General features: G+C 43.4%; 1 protein-coding gene across 1 annotated transcript; it reads left to right on the top strand.

Annotated features, from left to right (window-relative positions):
* Window positions 1–1,056: 1,056 nt before the first annotated feature.
* On the top strand, window positions 1,057–22,686 carry LOC308284966 (SH3-containing GRB2-like protein 3-interacting protein 1; the record flags this gene model as incomplete). Its single annotated transcript, XM_080725689.1, has 23 exons — window positions 1,057–1,115; window positions 1,504–1,549; window positions 3,220–3,276; window positions 4,172–4,226; window positions 5,573–5,745; window positions 5,989–6,000; window positions 9,339–9,350; window positions 10,011–10,035; window positions 10,533–10,596; window positions 10,971–11,041; window positions 11,194–11,268; window positions 11,376–11,444; window positions 12,099–12,881; window positions 14,063–14,184; window positions 14,856–15,000; window positions 16,018–16,074; window positions 17,187–17,298; window positions 18,211–18,366; window positions 18,998–19,130; window positions 19,862–20,064; window positions 20,717–20,781; window positions 21,406–21,570; window positions 22,664–22,686. The coding sequence occupies exons 8-23, from the start codon at window positions 10,017–10,019 to the stop codon at window positions 22,684–22,686; spliced, it is 2,262 nt and encodes a 753-aa protein (XP_080581815.1). The 5' UTR covers window positions 1,057–1,115; window positions 1,504–1,549; window positions 3,220–3,276; window positions 4,172–4,226; window positions 5,573–5,745; window positions 5,989–6,000; window positions 9,339–9,350; window positions 10,011–10,016.
* Window positions 22,687–23,761: the final 1,075 nt, after the last annotated feature.

A 23,761-nucleotide genomic window follows, 5' to 3' on the forward strand; every position in this document is an offset into this window, starting at 1 on the left:
CAATATACTCCCCTGGCTGCTACCCTTAAAGCAGAGCTGAAGGGCAGTGACGTAGAATTACACTCAGATCTTCCTGAATCCTGAATCTCTCCCGTCAAGGCTTGCTAACATAGGAGGCCTCAGGAAGCCTCACGGCACTGAGCAACAGACTCAAAAGTGTCTGACTGTTGGTTTTTCCAGTTGCCCTGATTACCACATAGCATGGGGCCAACTGTCGTCCCTGTAGGGGGTCCTGGCATCCGGTTTGGCAGACTGGGCCACCATGGACTCCCCACCCTTCCCAGAATCTGTTTAATGAATGAAGTGTGCAAATTCATCACCCTTGGCTTTCCCCACCACCCTCCATTTTGTACATTTAGCCTTCCAACACTTTAGGAGATTGCCTTTGCTAATGACGTACTGTGTGCTCTAGTTCTTTTTTTAAAACCTCTGTTAGCTTTTGTAGTGGATGATGTTATGAGTATTGGTGTATTATCTCCAGGAAGTGTTGACCCGAGGTCCCCTCTCTGCTGTGCGGTCTGGAGTCAATACTACGTTTTACACACACTGCCAAGACAGTCCACTTCATATGGAACTCCAAAACCGCTAATCTCTCTCTATCTCTCCCTCTCTCTTTTCACCCATCCACTGTACAATTTTATCCTTTTCCTCCATCACTTTCTGTTCCTTCTCTCTCTCTCTCCCTCTTTGTTAACTCATCCACTGTAGGGGGCGGCATAGCTCAGGGGTAGAGAAACCGTTATTAGAGCACGAAGGGTTCCCGAAGGGTTCCCAGTTCGAATCCGGGCTCCCCCTGAGTTAATGTCGAAGGGTCCTTGGGCAAGACTCTGAACCCCTAGTTGCTCACGGTGAGCAGGTTGGTGCCTTGCATGGTTTCCTCCGCCACCGGTGTATGAATGTGTGCGTGAATGGGTGAATGTAATGCACAATCTCTGTAAAGCGCTTTGGATAAAAGCGCTATATAAATGCACCATTTACTGTATGCTGTAACTCTCTCTCCATCTCTGTTAACTCATCCACTCTGTGCTGTATCTCTCTTTCCACTCTCTAGGACTGAAAAATCGCACCAGGAAGGCCTTGGGCTTACGGAGGAAAGACAAGGACACGGATTCAACGTGAGTATGCTGAATTACTTAAAATATTGTTATTGTCGGGCAGAAACCTTGTATCTCCATATTTATTATTTTTGTGTGTTTTCATAAATGAACGCCCTATCTTTGTGCGACAGTATACTAATTGTATACTGTCGCACAAAATAGCAATTTTACCAATGAAAAGTAGTATTACTGTAACTTCTAGCTAAGTTTTCTGGTTTCTGCCTGCCATCGCCAGCGGTGATGCAAAATGTAACTGCTACGCAACTTTGATAAAAGCGCATGACATACTGTACCAAATTTGCAGGATTTCATTTAAGACCTGAGCTGGCGGTGAGAAAATTCTTTTACACGTTTGAATATAATTTAATGGCGTTGACTTGCTTTTCTTTGTTTCCCCAACAAACAGTAGCTCACCTGACAAAGAGGGGTCTGGAAGTGGAAAGAAAAGAAGCGTATGTACCATAGATTTTTCTGATTCTCCTTTCAAACCTTTCTCTAGTATGTTCTCTATTTAGGCCTAAAATTATTGAATGCTTTAACCAGTGAAAAATAGCAGATATACAAGCTCACAGCGCGGCACCGAGTGCCGCGCCGCGAGCTTGTAGATCTGCTATTTTTGAAAAAGTCGTGAAAATGTGTGCAAATCTTTGAATATATGTATTTTCAAAGCGAACGTTTGTAACTCAAATTTTGCTTCTGGGTGGTCCCTGGAACTAGATATTTTGAAATGGCGGTCCGTGGCTAGATAAATATCATTTTGGGGGTCCTTCACATGAAAAGGTTTGAGCACCACTGACATAGTAGTCTCTCAAGAACAGACTAACTGAGCTCCAGTTAAGTGAAAAGGACCTTTTCTTTGACGATGGCTGGCCAGATTGCTGACAACCTTAGAAGGATACAAAAGACACTTATAGAATCGGGTAAAAATTCTAATTTTCACGATTTTTCAAAAATAGCAGATCTACAAGCTCGCAGCGCGGCACTCGGTGCCGCGCTGTGAGCTTGTATATCTGCTATTTTTTTATATTTAAAGCATAAAATATTGCGTCATAATGTGTTCAGGCCTAAATGGGTTAATGAGCAGCGCTCTCCCCTTGGGTAAACATTTGTGAAAATACTACATTGATAGGTGTTTAAGGTTTGTGCAACAAGTTGCAATTTATTTAACTCAAGCGATAGTAGGCAGTGGAAACTTAAGGTCAGCTGTTGTTTGTAGATATGACAGAACAACTTTGGTCGACCAAAGTGCTGTCAGACCAGGATGTAGCTAAAATCGCATCTAAAAAAAACATAGACATAATAAACAACAAAGGCATACCACTCAAAGGCTCAAATGAACAATCACCAGGCAACAAAAACACAAATAAAGAATCATCGCTTAAAACAATAAAAACAAACAACTATAAAGATCTGTCACATCAGGCGCATTCAAACAGAAACGCTAGTGAATAAAAGAGAGTCTTGAGTCTGGGCTTTAAAGATTCAGTGGAGGGAGCAGATAGGATTTGGAGGGGAATGCTGTCCACAGTCCAATGGCTGAGACAGCAAAGGCACGGTCACAGTCTATGGGTCACCCTGGAGTCTTTGCCGGAACCACTAGGAACCACTGGGACAACTAGGACCTCCAACTCAGACGACATGAGGGACCTGGACGTAGAAGGAGGGGTTAAAATGTCAGAAGGGGCCAACTCAGTTTGAGCTTTATAAACAAATGAGAGAATCTTAAAATCGACTAAACCGTTCTGGTAGCCATGATGTAAGAAAAAAATGGCCGTCATGTGAATATGGGGTTTATTAATACTGACTTGAGAGGCTTTGTGTTGTGTTATGTTTCTGTAGAGTGGAGTCCAGAGGCCCCCAGGGGTACTTGAGGGGGTTCCCGGGGGTCCCCGGCAAAATGAATACTTTTAACCCTATTTTAAACCCTAATCTCAAAATAGCAGATCTGCAAGCTCACAAATTGTTATCTCGTGACACATTGTGAGCTTGTAAAAAATGTTTAACTTCTCTTATGGGGTCTCTGGCATAACAGCTTTGCAAATGGGGGTCCTGCAGTTTAGCGACACTGGTGGTAGCATCTAAAAACATGTTTTATCCTCTTGCGACTATCCTGTCTTGACAGAAAAAGGCTAACGGGGCACCCAATGGCTTCTACGGGGAGATCGACTGGGACAGATATGTGAGTATCCACAACATAGCTCCCTCTCCTCTACCTCCCTCCATTGCTGTGTTTCTGAGCGAGCACGAGACTTCGCCACGACGGGTGTTCGCCGTGCTGTGGACGTCATTATCATGGGCCACCTGGCTTCAAGATGGCAATCTGCAAGGACCGATTGACAGTTGCACATTACAGTATATGCTATGAGTCAGCATGCTTTTTAAATCAGCAAGCTAACCCTCTCATGCAAGATGTCTGGGTGGAATTTGATCTGTGTTTTATAAGCAGATTTTGCAGAAATGAGAAGGGGGTTCAGTGTATTTTAAATATGTGATAGGCGGACACTGACGAAGTACATTTACTTGATTACTGTACTTAAAGGTCCGCTGTCAGCCCCGAAATTATAATAGTATGATACAGTAGTTCATGTGGTCTCTCTCCTGGATCTCTCTGTGGATCCTCAAACAGTCTGAAACTGTCTCAGTGTAATCTGCCCAACAACAGCTGACCAGTACAGTAAATAGTCATAATAGTCAGGCTATACAGACAATTAATTTGATTGGCTTATAATTGCGCATCCCCACAATGACATCATCAAAATATTAATATGAGCTTATTATTTTAAATTACAATACAGCCATGCACTACATGGATTGTGAGCTTGCTATTATTATTTTTTATTATTAAAAACATGCACTTTTGAATACTTTACTTTTGAAGTACAGTAGCTGCTCTAACTAAAGAACAAATTTGACAGAGCAACCTTTCACTTGTAGTTGAGTTAGGGTGTATTTGACCTACAGTACTAAACTTGAACTCAAGTACTGGAGCTGCTTGTCCACCACTGAACATGTGATAGGCTAGAGAAGAATGAAGCCCCTCTGACGGGTGTTGTTGTTGTTTCATTATTCCGCAGGCCTCCCCTGATGTGGACGAGGAAGGCTTCAGTCTCAGGCCCGGTGGTGAAGAGGGTGATGATATCCTGCCTGTAAAGCTACTGACCTGTTTGGCTGAGCGACACATCGAACGAGTGCTTCCCATTAAATAGGCCAAATCAATAGAATCCCCCCCACCCCCTCCACTGACCACACCAAACATGAGCCCTCCTGCATGGGGGCAGAGGATGACTAGCTTAGCTGCAGCTATACCATCATCCACCCATGTTAAAACAAGGAGGGACACTGCAGTTAGTTAGCTAGATGCATTAGTATCTAGGCTGGTTATACCAGGCTAGAGGATGACAGGAAGTGAAGGGCAGCAAGACATTGCATTCTGGGATGTCTATTGTCAGTAAACGCCTAGCTGTATGATGTTCTGACAATGGCATGTGCAAAACGTGTTTTCCTCATTTGGCGCCCATACACATTGGTTTTGTAAGGTACTGTTTCTCAGTTTCTGGTCCGGGGACTGCCAGGGCTACAAATGGACCTGTATAGATCATTATCTCAGAGAGTTACCCTTAGGGTCCATTTGCTCCTGGGGGACCCTGGACGTCACTTTGAGAATCACTGGTGTAGACAACATTTCAACCACATATTATGTTTCCAGAGGTTAAGCCTGATTTAAATTTAGTTTAAAAAATAGGCGATTACAAATCAAGCCATACTCTCTGCCTACATAATACACACACTAGTAAACACAGTAAACAAATGAAATCATTTCCGTATATTGAAGATTCCTGGACGTATTTTTTGCTAATAGTAGGAAGACAAGAAACAAGAGCATTTGAGATTGCACACTCTTTGAGTTTTGATTCTGCTGTTACCAGGAAAGTGCAGTAGAAATAGCACACCGGATACGTAATGTGATCTGAGAGTGCTGTGACTGGAGTGCTCCTCCACCCTGAGCTGGAAGATATGGCAGAGATGAAACAGTGTGTATTGTTCTTTAACTGGGGCATAGCAGGTAGAGACAGAGAAGGAAGGTCCCCACTTGGGTGTCTTTCTTGGGTGTGCTGGAGATGAGTGAGAATGGGGTGACATATGAAGATGAGATGAGAGGAGAGGATGAGAATAGATGAGATGAGATGGCATGGCATGACATGACATGACATGACATGACATGACATGACATGACATGACATGACATGACATGACATGACATGACAGAATGAGCTTAGATTAGTTGAAATAAGATATTTCAATGTTGATTAGATGTGATGTTGACAGCTCACAAAATTCCAAATGCCCCAAGTCGATCTTTACATTATAATCATTACCTTGCCTGTGGAGTTTGTGTGGCTCTTATTGCTTATAACTTTCTGAACCCATCATCTTAACACAACGGCCATGTGTCCTCCTTGACAAATCTTCACCAGCTTCCAAAGGGAAGCAGTTCTTTTCCTCCAGCGACTCGGAGGACGACGAAGAAAGCAGGAAAAAGTTTAAAATCAAGATCAAGCCGCTGGCGTCTGATAGTGCCAAATGTGTGGTCCCGAGCGTGGACGAGCTGAAGGCCTCGGTAGGAGGCCTGGCTTTGTCTCCCTCTCTGGTGAGTGTTCTCAATCATTTGTCCTGTTGTGTTACACTTGAATAAAACAGGAACGATAGCAATGCTTACACCAATGTATGCTCTCCCTTCAGCTTAAGTATTTTTTTTAAATGATGTATATTGGAATCTTAATTTTTGTTTTTGTCATTCTCTCACTTTCTCTCAGACATATATTTTATCTCTGCCTTTTGCTTCCTTGTTCACATATTTTCTTTGTTCTCTCCTATGTTGTTCATCTTGTAGAAGCGAAGCCCGGTAAGTCTGTCACGTTCTTTAATACTTCGTCGTTAGATTGCGTCGCATGCTCGAAAAGAGCAGATCTATAAGCTCTACGAGTCTATTTTCAGCGTGTGACACTGGATGGGATATAAATTCACTGGTCACAGCATGGATTCACTTGTTACAATATGTGTTTGATGGTTTGGCCTTTCGGTGCTAGTTTATACATAGAGTAAATTGCCAGATGTAACCCCTTTCTCTGCATGTTATGTCTCTATCCCCTCCAACAGAATGTATTACGCTTTTATGACAAAGACCACCCATTAAAGCTGCAATCCATAACTTTTATGTTATATCTGGGATTCGAACCAGGGTCCCAACTTTCTACCGCTCATCCAAGGCTAGAAGCAAGCAATCCCTACTTGGCCACATTCTGTACGGCATGAGCTTTAATCCATTTACTGTAGGCCTAGAATTATTTAATGCTTTAACTATTGAAAAATAGCAAATATACAAGCTCACAGCGCGGCACCGAGTGCCACGCTGCGAGCTTGTAGATCTGCTACTTTTGAAAAAGTCGTGAAAATGTGTTTTTTGATGATATATGTATTTTTAAAGCGAACGTTTGTAACTCACATTTCGCTTCTGGGTGGTCCCTGGAACTAAATATTTTGAGTTGGGGGTCCGTGGACACATATCATTTTGGGGGTCGTTCACATGAAAAAGTTTGAGAACCATTGATGTAGAATCGTATGTTTTTCAAAATACCTTAGAAGGATTCAGAATACACTTAGAAGTCTTCTGAATCATAGAATCGGGTCAAAATTCAAATTTTCACGATTTTTCAAAAATAGCAGATCTACAAGCTCGCAGCGTGGACCAAGTGCCGCGCTGTGAGCTTGTAGATCTGCTATTTTTCAATAGTTAAAGCATAAAATAATAATACGCAATAATGCGTACCAGGTCTAAATGGCTTCAGGCAGGGCTAACTTGGGAACCAGTAGGTGTCCTCCTACCTCCTCTCTCAATGGAGTATAGGGAGACCATCTCCAACCACTGCAGACGTGCTACATGTAGTTATATTGCATTAACATACTTCTACAGCACAGATGGATTAAAATAATATTTTATTAATTGATATAAGTACATCTGGATTGTAGCTTTAAGCCTAATTTATACCCCGTAGTATGAATTGATCTTCAATCCTGAAGATCAGTTTCTATTTATGCAACACCATCATACTACAGCATATAAATTAGTATTATAGCTTGCCCCCCCCCACACACACACACACTTTATTTAAACCTTACTCTCAGAGTGTGTGTATTACATAATGACCAGTAATCATAACACCCACATTAAGCTTATTGATTTGTCACACTATATGTCACAGTCAGCTACTGTATTCATTTGACTCTTGGTGTCACAGATTTCAAGGGTCACCGACATCGGTGTAACTTTGGGATGTCAGTGAATGTCGGGTACCACCACCATAGCACTGATAGATTCTGCACACTATCTATGGTGGTGGTGTTATGGCTTGCATTGCATTATGAAGGCTTTGCAGTAAAAGGGGTGTAAGTGTTATGTTTTTTATTAAAAAACTCTATATTCCGATTGCTATAGAGTATTTGTTCCCTGTCTCTCCAGCTCTTTGAAGAGACAGGGAAAATACATTTTCAGGTTGGGATACCAATTTTATTCTATTAGGAGAGATAATTTATCAGCTTAAAATGTATATTGTCCCAGTTCCAATTTTGTCTGCCCAATTTTACGAGCTAATCTCGCAAACGGCATGGCCGAGTGACAATTTCATGTACACACACTGCCAGTAGGTCATAGACAAACATTCACAAAAAATAAAATAAAAAGGTTCGATACTTTTAAGCAATATTACACGAGAGGGTGTGTTATCGTGAATAACGGCATGCCTGCGTTGCTGCAGGAACGAGCCGAAGGCGAATTTCGTAGGCAGCGCAGAAGTGCCGATAATCATGATAACACACACCCTCAAGTGTTACTAATATTGCGATTATACAACAGTTATCCTTAAAAAAAACACATCAACTTCATTTCATTGAAATTAAATATTAAGAGAGAAATGTGTAATTTAATGCCACATTTAATAGCTATTATGTCCCTGAACCTCACATGAAACTGCTAGCGTACAAGGCATCGCCTACGAAAACAATGATAGCTAGCCGGCAGCTTTTTTGCGACCCGCGCGGCTGATTTCTTTGTTTGATAAGACCCGTTCAATAATGCTCAATATCACCACGGGTAGATAGCTATTTCAACCAATCAGATTGCTTTGTCGGAAATACCTGTTGTATAATTTGAAATATTGAATTTAATGTTATAAATGAAGTCAATGGGGCTCTGATCGGGCTGAAACCATGCCCAAAATTGGAGTCCTACCGGTACGTACATCATAGATATGTCATAGACGGCTGACGTCATAGTTGACTGACATCAAATGGCATGCCATTCTCATGTGGATCCCGAGATCCAAATTATCTTCTACTTTCACTTTTTTGAGCCGTGCGTGGATACCGCTCCTACGTTTGACCTAGTGTTTACGTCTATATGTCCCTATGTCCCTATTATCCTGTATGGTGTATGGAAAATGTATTATCTGTTACTAAAGAGCTGTTGTGATGAGGAGCCCCCTGTTACTGACCAAACACTCTGTTATACTGTATATATATGTTACAGTTAGATTGGGTAACTCAGTTAGATCGTGGTAAGAGCACTCGTTTTGTCGTTCACCACACACCCCTATTCTACCGCCACCTGGATCAATTCACTTTGATAGTCTCTTATCAGCGCACCTGTGTAATTCTGCGTAATCACCATGAGATGGCGACAACAGCCATTCACTTTTGTAGTCGCTGACGTCACTCGTTTGCGACCCCTCTTTCTTTGTTTATCTCTGGTTTATCTACTAGCCTAGCTCAGCTGTGTTTAGCCATTAGCTTACTATGCCTAACTCTAACCCTAACCTTAACCTCAGTAAAACTATGCCTAACCCTAACCCTAACCTTAACCTCCGTGGGGTGAGGCGCTATCATTCCTGCCGACGCTACGTTGTCGTTGTTGTGGATCAAAGCGACCGCTTGTTCCGCCCCGCGCCGCACGACGAGCGCTCCGCTTCTCGATCTAACTGATTCTCGATCTAGCGGTGACACACACACACACACACACACACACACACACATATATATATATATATATATATATATATATATATATATATATATACTCCTTCACAGTAAAGAGGTGTGTCGTGTGTGATTTTAGTTTGTGTCTATTTGACTGATTTGTCACTCACTCTCTGACCAGGTGTGTTCTCTCTTCCTTTTTGCTGGTCTCAGAGACGCAGCCCGGTGAGTTTCATGCACCCCCTGCTGGCTATTTTAATCTCTGCAGCCCAAAAGACCCCCAAACAATTGTTTCACAGTCTGCGTCCCGTGTTTGCTTTGAGGTATTGGTGGAAAGTAACAAGTACATTTACTCAAATACTGTACCTAAGTACAACTTTGAGGTACTTTTACTTTACTTTACGTGAGTGCTTCTATTTTTCATTTCTTTAGACCTCTACTCCAATACACCTCAGAGGCAAATACTGTACTTTTTACTCCACTATTGAAAACATTAGTTGCTAGTTATTCGATTTTTATTATTCAAAACCCTGACATATTCTATGTCAGCTATTCAAAAATAGCTGATCTACCAGCTCACAACGCATCACAATGTAATGCTTGAAGATCTGCTATTTTTAAGAAAAAATAATCACACATGTATATGTTTTCAAAACACGGCTACATTTAATTTTGGTAGTTTAAGTACATTTTGCTGCAGTACTTTTGGCGGACAGGACATTTACCTGTAACAGTAGAAGAGTATTTCTACATCGTGGCGGTATTAAACTTTTTCCACCACTGCTTTGAAGTTTTACTATATAGTTTACAAAAGGGTATTGAAAGTTTGAGTCAGGGATGTTGTTTGATTTTGTCATGCTCATGTTCGGTTTGTTTCTGTTACAGGGACAGATGAAAAGAAACCTCTCTTGTAAGTACATCCCTTTATCCCACTTCACTTGTCACTTGACATTCTGGTGGCACCCTTGATTATACACAGTTTTACGAGAAGTGACCTCGCGCTGAAACAACAGAGACAGTCATATATCTGTTGTCCATATAGGCCTACTGTATGGGAATTCCCAGATATGGGCTTAATATTGATGGCATCATCATATCTCCATATATGGGCATAAAAGAGTCACACTTGCAAATTAATTCTGTCTTGGCCATATATGGAGCGTGACTGACTGACGCACATGAGCTGCAGGTTTTCATAGTAAATGCGACCTACATCGCAACAATGCACCATGAGACAAATGCATTTTTCGTAACTAATTATTTGTGCGAAGCGTGCGCAAAACTATAGCACCCACTGTTTTGTACCTGGTGGTGAACGCTTGATGCAGCAAAATGAATTTGAAGTCGGAATCGGAGCAGTGCAGATGTGTTAATTAAGCTGATGATTCTTTCGCTGTTTTGTCGTAGGTGAGGAGATCGCTAGACCCCGACGCTCCACCCCCACACCAAGCCCCGGCCCTGAGACACAAAGGTCAGATTCAGTACTTTAAGTACAGTTTTGAGGTATTTGTATTTACTTGAATATTTTCAATTTCCAATACTTTTAATTCTACTCCACTACATCTAGGATCCAAATATTGTACTTTTACTCCACTACATTTATTTGAAAACATATTTAATAATTACTTGTAGATTTGAATTATTATTACAAAACATACATTAACCACCATTTGAAAAAAGCCAATCTACAAGCTCACAATGCGTTGCAGTAGGGAGGGAGACCACCACCCCTAATCACCACAGATGTGTATTTAACATGCATAAAATTACGTTTTATTCGCTAAAATGATCAGGGATTGCAGCTTTATGGAGTTCGATCTAATTTGTTTCTCTTATCTCTTGCAGTGACAGATTATACCAGCACGTACCCACTTTCTTTGGAGCACCTCAAGACACCAACTACTCCAGATATGATGGTCAGTCATACAGCTCAGTAGTTCATAAAGTATATCCACAGTTACCAACATAATACTCATGATAGACAGTGCTCAATATGACATTTGACTGGCATGGTTTTATGTTGTGCAAGCAAGTTACAGAGGTGACATTCATTGTTTCACTGTCACAGTGGTTCCTGGGGACGTGTGCTCAGATTCAGGACCACGGCCCGAGTCTCCTTTGACCAGAGGCTTTCCGACAGGAGGTGAGGCGTCCCGAATGATCGTTACGTAACTCTTCAGCTCTATCGTGTGACTTGCACTTGTTGAGCAATTAACATGTTTGCCAACGTGTTGTCGTCTTTTGTTTTAGCTCCTCCTCCTCTTCCTCCGAAACACATTCAGTCGGCCAGTCATTACAGCTATCCTCCAGACCCTTCCGGTAAAGTCGACTTTTAAACCATTGCATCTCACCACACCTGTCATGTAATGAAACTAGGGATGCACCGATATATCATATCGTATCCGTTTCTGACAAAATTCATAGCAGCCGTTCTGTGCTAGCTAAATGTTGGTATATTGATTATCTGCAGCCCTACCAAGCTGAAGTTTGGGATTAGATCCATTAGGTCAGGGGTGGGCAACTTTGATGATGGGGAGGGTCACTATATTTTCACACTCACTCATATGCAGTCAAAAATAGCCATTCTACAAGCTCAAAATGCGTCGCAGTGAGACGCATTTTGAGCTTGTAGATCTGCATTTTTTTCTATTTTTGAATTGGAATCCTGAATAACTTTTAGTTCTTATTAATTGGAATCCTGACAAGTAACGTTTTAATTTAATTTCAAATGCATTTATATGTTCTTGTGTTAACTTTATGAACTTGAATACAAATACAATGGGTCTTAAAAAAAGCTAGTAGTAATCCTTAAGCTACTAATAGCTTCTAATCTATGAGTATATTCCAACATTAACATGCAGGCCGCATAAAGTGAAGGTGGGGGCCGCCAGTTGCCCATGTATGCATTAGGTGAAGAATTTCGCAATCCCTAAATGAAACTCATTTGTTTCCCCCCATTTTGTCCCCACACAGTCGATCTGCCCAACGGAAGATTCGGCCGAAGTTCTGCCCCCATCTATCTGAACGTCCACTCACCCTCCTACCGACGCTCCCCCGGTCCCGACATGGACGACGTGTTTGGCTCGGGGGGGGAAAGCTTGCGGCCCACCGAGGACACCCAGGTGTCCCCCAGGTGGATCACTTTTGAGAGGCCGCCTCCACCGAATGAGCCTGCGCCTCCCCCGCCTCCCGAGTCCCCGCCCCCGGACACGCCATCGTCCACGCCCTCCAGCCCATGGGTCTCGCCCGTCTCACCCGGCCCGCCCCCAGATGAGCCGCCACCCTCCCCTCCGCCCTTCTCCCCTCCGGCGTTCGCCCTTAGATCCCCGCCCCCTTTCTCCCCGCCAGACTCGCCGCCGTCCATCGTCCTGGGGCCTCCTCCGGACGAGCCGGCGCCGCCGCTACCCCCCGACTTCTCCCCCGTCTCCATCTCGCCGCCGCTCCACCTCGACGAGGAGGCGTTCGATGAGGAGGTGCTGCGTTTCGCGGTGCTCGCAGAGTGCCGCTCGTCCCCAGCCCCCACCAGCCCCCCGCCCCCCCTCCCGGCGGATCGCAGGTCCCCGCGGACGGGCGTCCCGTCCCCGCTGGTCCTGGGGCCCGCTGGGGGGAAGAGAACTCCAGAGGGGGCGTACCTAAGGGATGAGCCCCCAGACTATGGGGGTTCACCCAGGGAGCTGACCCCCAGCTTCAGGGGAACGCCACCTCCTCTCCCCTACAGGTCTATCATGTCTTCCCCAGGACCGTACGCATGCAGCAGTGAGTATTGATACTACTTCATACACCTTAAGGGGCTTTTAATGAGCGAAGGAGCTCTTGGGATATCATGTCCAGAGTGCTCGCACAGGGCGTTCATATGCAATATTGGAACCATTGCTGTGCTAAAAAATTTTGTCATCTTTAGCACTATTGATTTTTATCATTTTTTGCACAAATAGCCTAGCTAAAAAAAACAGTAAACATGGACTTCTTGTGGTTGTGACAACGATGCAGTGTCAGGTTGGAAATGACAGAGTTGTCAAACAGGAACACTTTTTGCTCCCAGATTGAAAGGAATTATTTTGAAAATATGACCATCCTGGCCGGGCGCTCTGGGGGGGTCTCTGTCGCTGTTGGTCACATCAACAGGAGGCGGACCTGTGAGGGATGTGAGCGAGCGGTTACAGGCTTGGTTGAGGCAGACCGCCCCCCGTTCCCCCTCCTCCCCGTTTCTCGCTCCCAGTCCACGCCCACCGACGCGTCTCATTGGATAGACACAAACACGCGCACATACACACACACCCACACACACACACACACACACACATACAGTACGCGCACACATACACACACACAACTCGCCACACTCGCACACATTTTGGTACGCACACATAAATACGGAAATCTTCCAGGGGTCAGCAATGACAAAGGTCTACAGTCTGAGGGGTAATTTGTATGTATACAAATTAGAACCAGAAGCAGTTTTATTGTCAAATCACAGGTTTACATAAATTCTATTTATTTTTTCTTCATGCATCTAATGCATAATAGACTACTTTCAGGGAGGCTGCTACTGTAGTATGTTTTTATTGTATGAGTACAGTAACACACAATTAGCACAAAATTATTCCTAGTTGAACACATGGCTGTCCACTAGAGCTGACAGATGGCAATGCTAGTTAAGAATCATACTATTGTTGTTGTCAGGCCGAAATCTTACTGAGCGACCAAAATGTGCATCAATGCATCCGATCCAATGTAGTTATCATTTAGTCACAAGCTGTTATTAATACTTTTCATATTGGTTAAATATGTATTTAACACACAGACTTGATATTCAATGCAATCATGCTGAATCCTACTTCTTATTTTGTTGCATGACAAAAAATGAAAACAAACCTTTTTGACTATGATAAAAGACTTGTTGAGAGACATACCGTACATTTTGTGATGGTCCACAGGTCCCGCTTCTCCGGCTCGCTCTGCCACGCCCCAGTCAGGAGGGAGCCCTGTCCCCCCGCCTCCACCCCCAAGACCCTCCTCAAGACCAAAACTACCACCAGGGAAACCAATCTCTGACCTGGTATGTGTTCCCATGCTCTCTCTCTCTGTCTCTGTCTATGTCTCTGAGGCGTACAGGTTGGGTGTTGTTCACCCTGGGCCATGACATGAAGAACAAGCTCTGTCTTCTCTCTGTTTTGTTGTCTGCCTTCTTGCACATTTCCCACTGCTGCTAAAGATATCCTACCTGACGTAAAGGTCTTATGACATAAAAAAAAAGGGTGTCTTTTTCCTGACCTCAATTACACCCCAAAAAAACGGAACATTCAACATTTAGTGTTTTTTCTGTAATCTGTAGTTTTTTTTTAAATAATTAGGCTCAGAAAAGTGAGTTATTTTGCCTCTGGACGTACGCATCATCATCCAGGGGAGGATGTGGTTGTAGGTGAGGGTGAACACAACAACTGAACTGGTAAATGGTGCATTGGAACGATACAAACACAATGGAAAGTAACATCAAAGGTGATACACCCTCCCCTACAACCACACCCTCCCCTGGATGATGATGTGTACGTCCAGAGGCAAATTAACTCACTTTTCTGAGCCTAATTTTGTTGACGTCACAAGACCTTTAAGAGGTTTATCATACCTGTGTTCTACCTGTACTTCAACCTAATTCCTATCCTTTTATTTATTTTTCCTTTTTACTGATAGGTCTAATTATTATCATTACTTGTCTTTCTTTCGGTCCAGGCTCGGCCGTTCAGTCCTCCGGTGTCAGGCAGCCCCCCGCCCTTCGCCCCCCTGGCCCGGGCAGAGAGCTCCTCCTCCATCTCCTCCGTCACCTCGCACAGCGCCGCCTCCACGCCCACCTTAGGACTCACCGTCTCCAACACAGGTGACCAACAGCTCTGGGCGAGACCTGCTGCTACGAGTCCTCTAATTTATTTTTGGGAGGGGGTCCCAGATAACAGTGAAGTGACAATTTAAGGACCTTTTTAACACAAACAAAGCAAAGAAAAAGACCATTACTGCATCAAAAGTAATCGACAAAATATACTACATTATAAAGACTTTTCAACTAATATAAGAAAGAGGTACACATTTTGATAATAGCCGATCTACTGTATAAGCTTCAACCTACAGTATATAATGCAAGCTATTTTCACAATATTTATCTGTGGAATTGAGTCAAACAACATTGAATGCCTCCTACATTACAAGTGCTTGTCAGGATGGGGGGTCCCCGGTTCAAATATGATTATTTCTGGGGTCACAGCCTGAAAATGTTGAAACTGCTGGCCTAACTTCACTCATGGCAGTGACAGTACGTTGATGCTTTTATATGAGCAAAGAAAAAGTGACACATTTTGGAAACATTTAGAATGATTTCACTTATAATGACATCCCCAAAAAGGGACACAAGGCTGAACGAGATTAAATGACCAGTGACAGTGTATGTTCCATGTCCATGCCTGTTGTCCCCCCATCTCTATTGGGCCTTTTCCACCAAAAGAACCTTGGTTCAAGAACCAGTGCCGTTCAACATTCCTGGAACCTTGGTTCGTTCTTGCGAACCGGCCGCGAACCGGCTTGCGTTTACCACCAGATTGAACCAGATTGAACCAGAGGAAACAAGGATTTTGTGGTTCCCGTTCCGAACCAACTTTTACGGTTCGGAAACCAACTCGGTTCTCGGTGGAAAAGCTCACCTCTGGTTCATCCCATAGGCGGGAGAACAAACCCGATCCGGTTCTTTGCCGGTGGAAAAGCGCCCGATGTGTGTGTCCCATCCATACAGTGCTGTGATGGGTCTTCCTCTCTGTGTCTCTCATTCTTGTGTGTTTCTCTTCCCCCCCGCTGTCTCCTCCTCTCATTCTTCACTCCTCCTTTCATTCTCCACGTAACCCTTCAGAGGGCCCACAGCCCCTGGTGTGGTTTGATCATGGCAGGTTTTATTTAGCCTTCGAAGGTGAGTCAAGCGCAGCAGCCACTTCCCTGGTAAACACCGGTGCATGGGCTGCCCTGTATACTATTAGCAGGGGCGTCACAAGGGGTAGGAAAGTGGGACTGAGTTTACTGGGGCCCAAGGTGGAGGGGCCCTAATAACTTTATCTATTGAAAAATAGCAGATATACAAGCTCACAGCGCGGCACCGAGTGCCGCGCTGCGAGCTTGTAGATCTGCTATTTTTGAAAAGTTGTGAAAATGTGTGAAAATCTTTGAATATATGTATTTTTTAAGCGAACATTTCTAACTCAAATTTTGCTTCTGGGGGTCCCTGGAACTAAATATTTTGAGATCGGGGTCCGTGGCCAAATACATATCATCTTGGGGGTCCTTGACATAGGTTTCTTGCACACATTTTCACGATTTTTCAAAAATAGTAGATCTACAAGCTTGCAGCGCGGCACTCGGTGCCACGCTGTGAGCTTGTATATCTGCTATTTTTCAATAGTTAACATTCATGGGGGGCCCGCAGTGAATCCTTGTACCCAGGGCCCAGAATTTGGTGTGACCCCCCTGACTATTAGACAGTTAAAGGGAAGCGCTTTAGCACTTTAGTCTTTCAGTGTAGTCCTGTCTTGTGTGGAACTGTGGATGCAGATATCCGTTCAGCGAGTGTTCCATCCACTGTGCAAGGGGTTTCTCTATGTTGCCTTCTAGTTATTTACTTGTACCTAGACTTGCATTTTTCTTCTTCTTTTTTCTTTGGTCCTAGTGTGTTTCCTGCCCCTTTCAATTCTTGGCTCCGTTTTAGCACCTGTGGTTGTTTGGAGTACCCTTTATACATTTATTACAAACACTGAGTTTAGTTTCTATTTGGTTGGCTTGCTGTATACACCCCCCTCCCCCCGACTCTGTTTGTAATACCTGATCATTTGACTCTACTCTGTGCTTAGAAGACCACCTTGCAATCAATGTTTTACTGTGTGTGTGTGTGTGTGTGTGTGTGTGTGTGTGTGTGTGTGTGTGTGTGTGTGTGTGTGTGTGTGTGTGTGTGTGTGTGTGTGCGTGCGTGCGTGCGCGTGTGCGTGTATGTGTGCGTGTGCGTGTGCGCGCGTGCGTGCGTGTGTGCTTCAGGATGTTCCAGGGGACCCAGTCCACTCACCATGGGACCTCAGGACACTCTGCCAGTGGCTGCTGCCTTCACTGAGACCATCAACGCCTATTTCAAAGGAGCCGATCCCAGCAAGTAAGGTCAACATATTCACACTAATATTGTCGCTTGTATGTGTCTACCGGCTCCATTGAGGAAGATCGCCCCCCGCCCCGCCTCCCTGTTTCTCTCTCTGTCTCAACACTCGCTGGCAGGAGGAGAACGATGTCGCCATTTCAAGTCTATTTAGATAGATAGAAATATACTGGCGAGTCGTAGCGACTATTAGAGACAATATAACCCTAGCGCAATAGACAACATGCACCAATGCGCTCTGTATAATGTGAAATATAGACTAGCCTACTCTGGAGCAAATATCAGTCAGAGTAGAGCCTATAGCCTAACTAAAACGAACTAGCACCATAGACATCATGCACAAATGCGCTCTGTAGCCTAATTGCATCAAAAAAGCAGAATTGCGCTAGGGTTATATTGTCTCTAATAGTCGCCAGTATATTTCTATCTATCTTTGAAGAAAATAGACTTGAATTGGCGACATCGTTCTCCTCCTGCCAGCAAGTGTTGAGACAGAGAGAGAAACGGGGAGGCGGGGCAGCTGGTAGACACATACAAGCAATATTGTCACTGTCAGGGGAAACCATTGTATGTCCAAAACCTATTCAGGAAATGGAACCCAATACAAGTGTTGCTAGTATTTAGTCACAAGTCCTTGTTTTACTTTTCATTGGTTAAAAAACCTACAGAGAGATTAACCACTTTCATAATATTGTGGGCAGGTGATTATATTTTCACAATTATTGTGAAAATAACAGATCTACAAGCTCACAGTGCTGTTGCGAGCTTGTAGATCACCTATTTTCGCTACTTTATATTTTGGAAAGTTGAAAATGGTTGAAAGTGGTTAAATGAGCACAGTGCAGATTTGACTGCGCAAGGACTTCTGGGTTTTTGGTCAAACTTATGCTGCTCTTCTCCTTTCCCTCCCAGGTGTGTGGTGAAGATTACAGGGGAGATGGTGCTGTCCTTCCCTGCGGGCATCACCAGGCACTTTGCCAGTCACCCCACGCAACCCATCCTCACCTTCTGCATCAGCAACTACAGCCAACTGGAGCAGGTCCTCCCAAACCCCCAACTGCTGTGCTGGTAGGAATCTCACGCACGCACGCACGCACGCACGCACGCACGCACGCACGCACGCACGCACGCACGCACGCACGCACGCACACACACACACACACACACACACACACACACACACACACACACACACACACACACACACACACACACACACACACACAGACTGCTGAAATAATAGTTTCTTTTATTTTTTATAATAGTTTCATTTAACCACTGGCACCCTGGCATCCCTGTTTTGGGCATGTCATTATACAACATTTTCGAAAAGGTTCAAAACCATTACAAATTTTAAATTCAGTCTACAAGGAGATCTACAACCTCACAGCAATCTTGCACGGTAAATGATTAAGATCTACAAGCTCACTTGAAACTCTGCTCTATCCCTCTATCTGTCTGTCTTTGTGTGGGCTTGTAGATTGGCTATTTTTGCTATTCATTGTGGTACAATGAAGTAAGGTGTATACTGTGTAAGGGCTTAAGTGTTTAAGGATGTTGTCCGTCTGCTGCGAATGCAATTCTTAGTAGTGTTTGGTTTTGGTATACAGCCCATGTATAGTTATGGACTTTTGATGTTCATTCACATGGAATTCAAGCATTCAAGCACTCACACCCTGACCCTGTGAACTTACCCTAGTGATCTGACAACGGAAGATGTTGACACGAAGGAATTCTGGGTGAATATGCCGAACCTGATGAGCCATCTAAGGAGTGTGGCCGAGCAGAAGCCCCAGGCGACCTACTACAATGTTGATATGATTAAATATCAGGTGAACTGCAATGTAAATCCATCTACTGAGATTGGGCTTTTGCTGTGCATTTAGCTATCCCTTTGAATAAGTTACACTATTTACTAGGGGTGTAATGATACATTTGAACCACGATACTTCATTCATGGCGATACGATTCGATTCAATAATTTAAAATGATAAAAAAAAGAAAAAAACGATTCAGTTACTATATCATTACACCCCTACTATATTTACACAATTTACACTTGTCGTGACCATTATAATCAAATGTGTTTGTTGATAAAACCACAGTAATGAATACATTCTATTTTCAATGTATTTGCATGTAAAACCATAGTAATACTACTTTTGTACTTGTGTGAGCCATAAGCATGTGTGTACTGTACGGGAGAGTGTTTTTTGCAGGTCTTTCAGTCCGAGTGTATCAAAAAAGCAACTGGTTAAGCACCATTGGTCTGACCAGTTTAACATTCACCAGCTTAGCATTTACCAGCGTCGGCAGGTTACCAGGTTAGCATTCACCAGGTTAGCATTCAGCAGGTTAGCATTCGCCAGCGTTAGTTTTACTGAGGCTAAGGTTAGGGTTAAGGTTAGGTTTAGGTGTATCTCCGTCCCCCCGACTTTCGACACCGCCGCGTAGCCAATCACAAGCTTCTGTTGCCTTAACCCAGTTTCTTTTTTGATACACTCGGACTGAAAGACCTGCAAAAAACACTCTCCCTGTACTGTACACTGTACTCCCTCCTCAGGTGTCAGCAGAGGGCATCCAGTCCACTCCTCTCAACCTGGCGGTGAGCTGGCGAGGTGACGTCACGTGCACAGACCTGAGGATAGACTATAAATACAACACGGAGGCCATGGCCTCCCCCGCACCGCTGCACAACATCAACTTCCTGGTGCCTGTAGACGGGGGCGTGTCCAAACTCCAAGCCATGATCCCTCCAGCCACCTGGTGAGAATCAGTGGTGGGGAAAAGCACTCAAATTCTTCACCTAAGTCAGGGGTCTTCAACGTTTTCAGGCCAAGGACCCCTTAGTTGAGAGAGAGATGAAGCAGGGACCCACAACTTTTTCATAGATTCCATGTAGTTTCATCGTTTGACAGCACATTCGTCAGTGTATTTTTGATTCATGTCAATTTGTGTTTTCAGATATTTAACCACTTGAAACGTCAATACGTAATAAACTTTCTCTTCTAAATAGCCGATCTAGAAAATAGCCGAAAATAGCCGTTTTAAATCTGCAATTTTTTGCTACAGTTCTCAGACATTAGGGTTCAAGTTGTTAATATAAAAAGGTTTGGAAGATTTGGAGGACCCCCTGTAGTAACTCTGAGGACCCCCTAGGGGTCCCGGACCCCCTGTTAAAGACCCCTGACCTAAGTAAAAGAATCAATACTGCAATGTAGAAATATTCTGTTACAAGCAAAAGCCTGGAATTAAAAATGTACTTGAGTAAAAAGTACAAAAGTATTGGTATCAAAATGTACTTAAAGTACAGTAAGTAGAAGGTAGTTATTGTGCAGAATGTCCCGTTTCACAACTTTTCTAATCTAAAATAAAGCAATAAAAGAGTCTTGGTGTAATATGTTGTTTTCTCCTGAAGGAACCCTGAACAGCAGACAATGTTGTGGAAGATACAGAGCCTGTCTCAGAGGTCGGAAAACGGAGGTAGGCCTACATCTCTCATGTTTAAATAATACCTGTCCTCCCTTATTTATGTTGAGACACCTTAATGTCTCGTTATTCATACTTATTCATACATCATCTCTTTCTACCGTCTTGTCTGTTCTCATAATCCGTTAAACTGAGAATCTGAGAAATGACTACGAAATGTATGGATCTGTATGGTTAATACAACATGGTCTCCAGTGGTTCCCAATCACTGGGTCAGGGACCCAGACCCATTTTTATGGGTCATGAGTAAATTTCCCTTATTTTCCTTTACTACCAAACCTCAGTTCAGTGGCCTTGTGGTTAGAGTCTGCCCTGATACTGGGAGGTTGGACCAAATTCTGGGCCCTGGGTACAAGGACCCCCATGAATGTTCTTCAATCTGTGTTTTGAAATATTTTAGTATTTCAGCATGACTAGTGATGCATTTTGCATCATATGATGCATCATGCTGCATCATATGATGCAAAATGCATCACTAGTTTGAACACAAAAAATAACTCAGGATTGTGTTGATCATGTCCCAAACAACAATAAAATAAGATCTGGTTGTCCCAGAGGTGAAGTGGGCCTTTAATTAAATGCCACCGTCAGCATTGTGCCATGTTGTGCCTCCTGCAGGAGTAGGGGCTCTGCTGGGCCGCTTCCAGCTGACAGAGGGTCCCAGCAGGCCTTCCCAGCTGGCCGTTCAGTTCACCAGTGAGGGGACCACTCTGTCAGGCTGTGACATCCAGCTGGTGGGGACCGGTTACAGGCTGTCACTGGTGAAGAAAAGATTCACTGCAGGTAAGTTTGACTTGAGTCAGTGTTAATTTTTTTCAGCAAATTTTGATTTAGTCCTGTCTTAGTCTTCTGAAATTGTTTTTTATCAAGTCTAGTCTTCTAAAAGTCGACTAAATATCGAAATATTTTAGTCTTAGTCTTTTGGGCAAAATATAACCACATAACTCTGAACAAGTCATTGTCATCTACTGCCCGTTACTTGGTCAAATTAAACCATACATAAAATATGTATTTGGCTTTCATTTGATTGCAGTTACATACCAGTGTTATTTTTTACAGCCATTAGTCTTAGACTTAGTCTTTTGAATAACACAAATAATAGTCTTAGTCTTAGTCTTCTGAAATTGTTTTAGTACATTTATTCTAGTCTTATCAACAAAATATCAAAATCTTATAGTATTTTAGTCTTAGTCGACAAAATGAACACTGGTTTGAGTAGGATTGATGTCTTGACTGCTTTTTCAACTCATACCAGCTAGATGTTCTGTGATCTCAAACTTTTTTTTATTTCAAAGACCCCCAGTTTCGGTGTGCATTATTAGGCCATGGACCCCCATTCCTCAGAAGGTTTACAACGAGAAACTAAATGTACAATGTAAGGGTCCATTTGGTTTGGGTCCATTTGGTTCCTAGCTGTAACTATTATAGCTGGGGACCCCCAGAAGCACTCTCAAGGACCCCTGAGGGTAACCTCGGACCATACTTTGAGAGAACCACTGCCTTAAAACATCTGTATTGAGGCTCAGAGCAACTGATGATGTAATAACTTCTCATAAAGTAAGGAGAAAAATATCCAAATGTAATCATTGTAATGTGATAGTGGTACCGGTAACAATGCTTCTTAAGCCAGGGGTCTTCAACAGGGGGTCCGGGACCCCTAGGGCGTCCTCAGAGTTAAATATCTGAAAACACAAATTGACATGAATCCAAAATACACTGATGATTGTGCTGTCAAACGATGAAACTACAGTATATGGAATATGGGGGTCCCTGCTTCATCTCTCTCAGCTAAGGGGTCCTTGGCCTGAAAACATTGAAGACCTCTGTCTTAAGCTGATTACTGTCTTTATCCCTTCTTTGTGATTTTACCCCATAGGTAAATATTTGGCTGACAATTAGTGACCAACGCTGTTATGAACCAAATGAATGAAACCAGGAGAATCGTTGGCTTTTGACTGTCTGAAGAGAAGACTATGGAGTAATGGACCCATCCCGTGTCTACCAGTGCTGAAGGCTGTAGGTGCTTTCCTGGTACCGGCTCAACTCGACCCGCTTACTTTTCCACTACAGATAGGATCCCCTCAATGTACGGTAGCTGCTTGTGCTAAACAATGCTAAGTTAAAGATATTGCTAGCGCCAATGATGTCTGGAAACTATCTCTGTTTCTGTCAGGAAACTATCTCTGTCACCTGTACAGTCCAGCAAAGTCTGTTTCTGGTAACATTGGGTAAGAAGCAGTTGCTCAATACTGATCCATTTCACATTTACAACGACTAGTTTAAGAGTTAGTTAACGGTATTCGGGAGCTTCCATGTCGTATAGGGATGTCGCTCATGATGTAATGAGCCTATGTGATGCTTCTCTCTGACCAATCAGTAGTAATATGCAGTATTCTCTCATCACCTTTTGGTATCAACTCAGCACGCTTGGAACCTCAACGGAGGTGATCAAAAATAAACATACCAGGTACCAGATTCTAGGTAATAATACCTTTGACAATGGAAAACCAAAATAGGCGAGTTGAGCCGGCACCATGGCGTGGAAAAGGCCATATATGGACCATTCCTGTTTCTAGAGCTGATTACTCATTGACATATCTAACTTTAACTTGAGTTGCAAGGGATTCATGGTGGAAGATGTGAGGTCAGGACGAGAACTCACACGCACACGCACACGCACACACACACACACACACACACACACACACACACACACACACACACACACACACACACACACACACACGCACACGTACAGACACACCAGGGTATTGTTTGGCTTAATGACATGTGACATTAGAGGAAATCTAATGCTTAAGTTACACTGCCACCTCAAGTATAATTTTCTGTTCAGCACATTCAGATCTAATCTCTTATTGCTCCCTGAGCAGAAACTTAAATCATGTTTCTGCTCAGACAGCAATGGAATATTCTGGACCCATGTAAACAAACTTCAAGGCATAGTAGTACAGTA

Source organism: Nannobrachium achirus (genome assembly GCF_963921795.1).
Source record: "Nannobrachium achirus genome assembly, chromosome: 5".
NCBI classification, from domain to species: Eukaryota; Metazoa; Chordata; class Actinopteri; order Myctophiformes; family Myctophidae; genus Nannobrachium; species Nannobrachium achirus.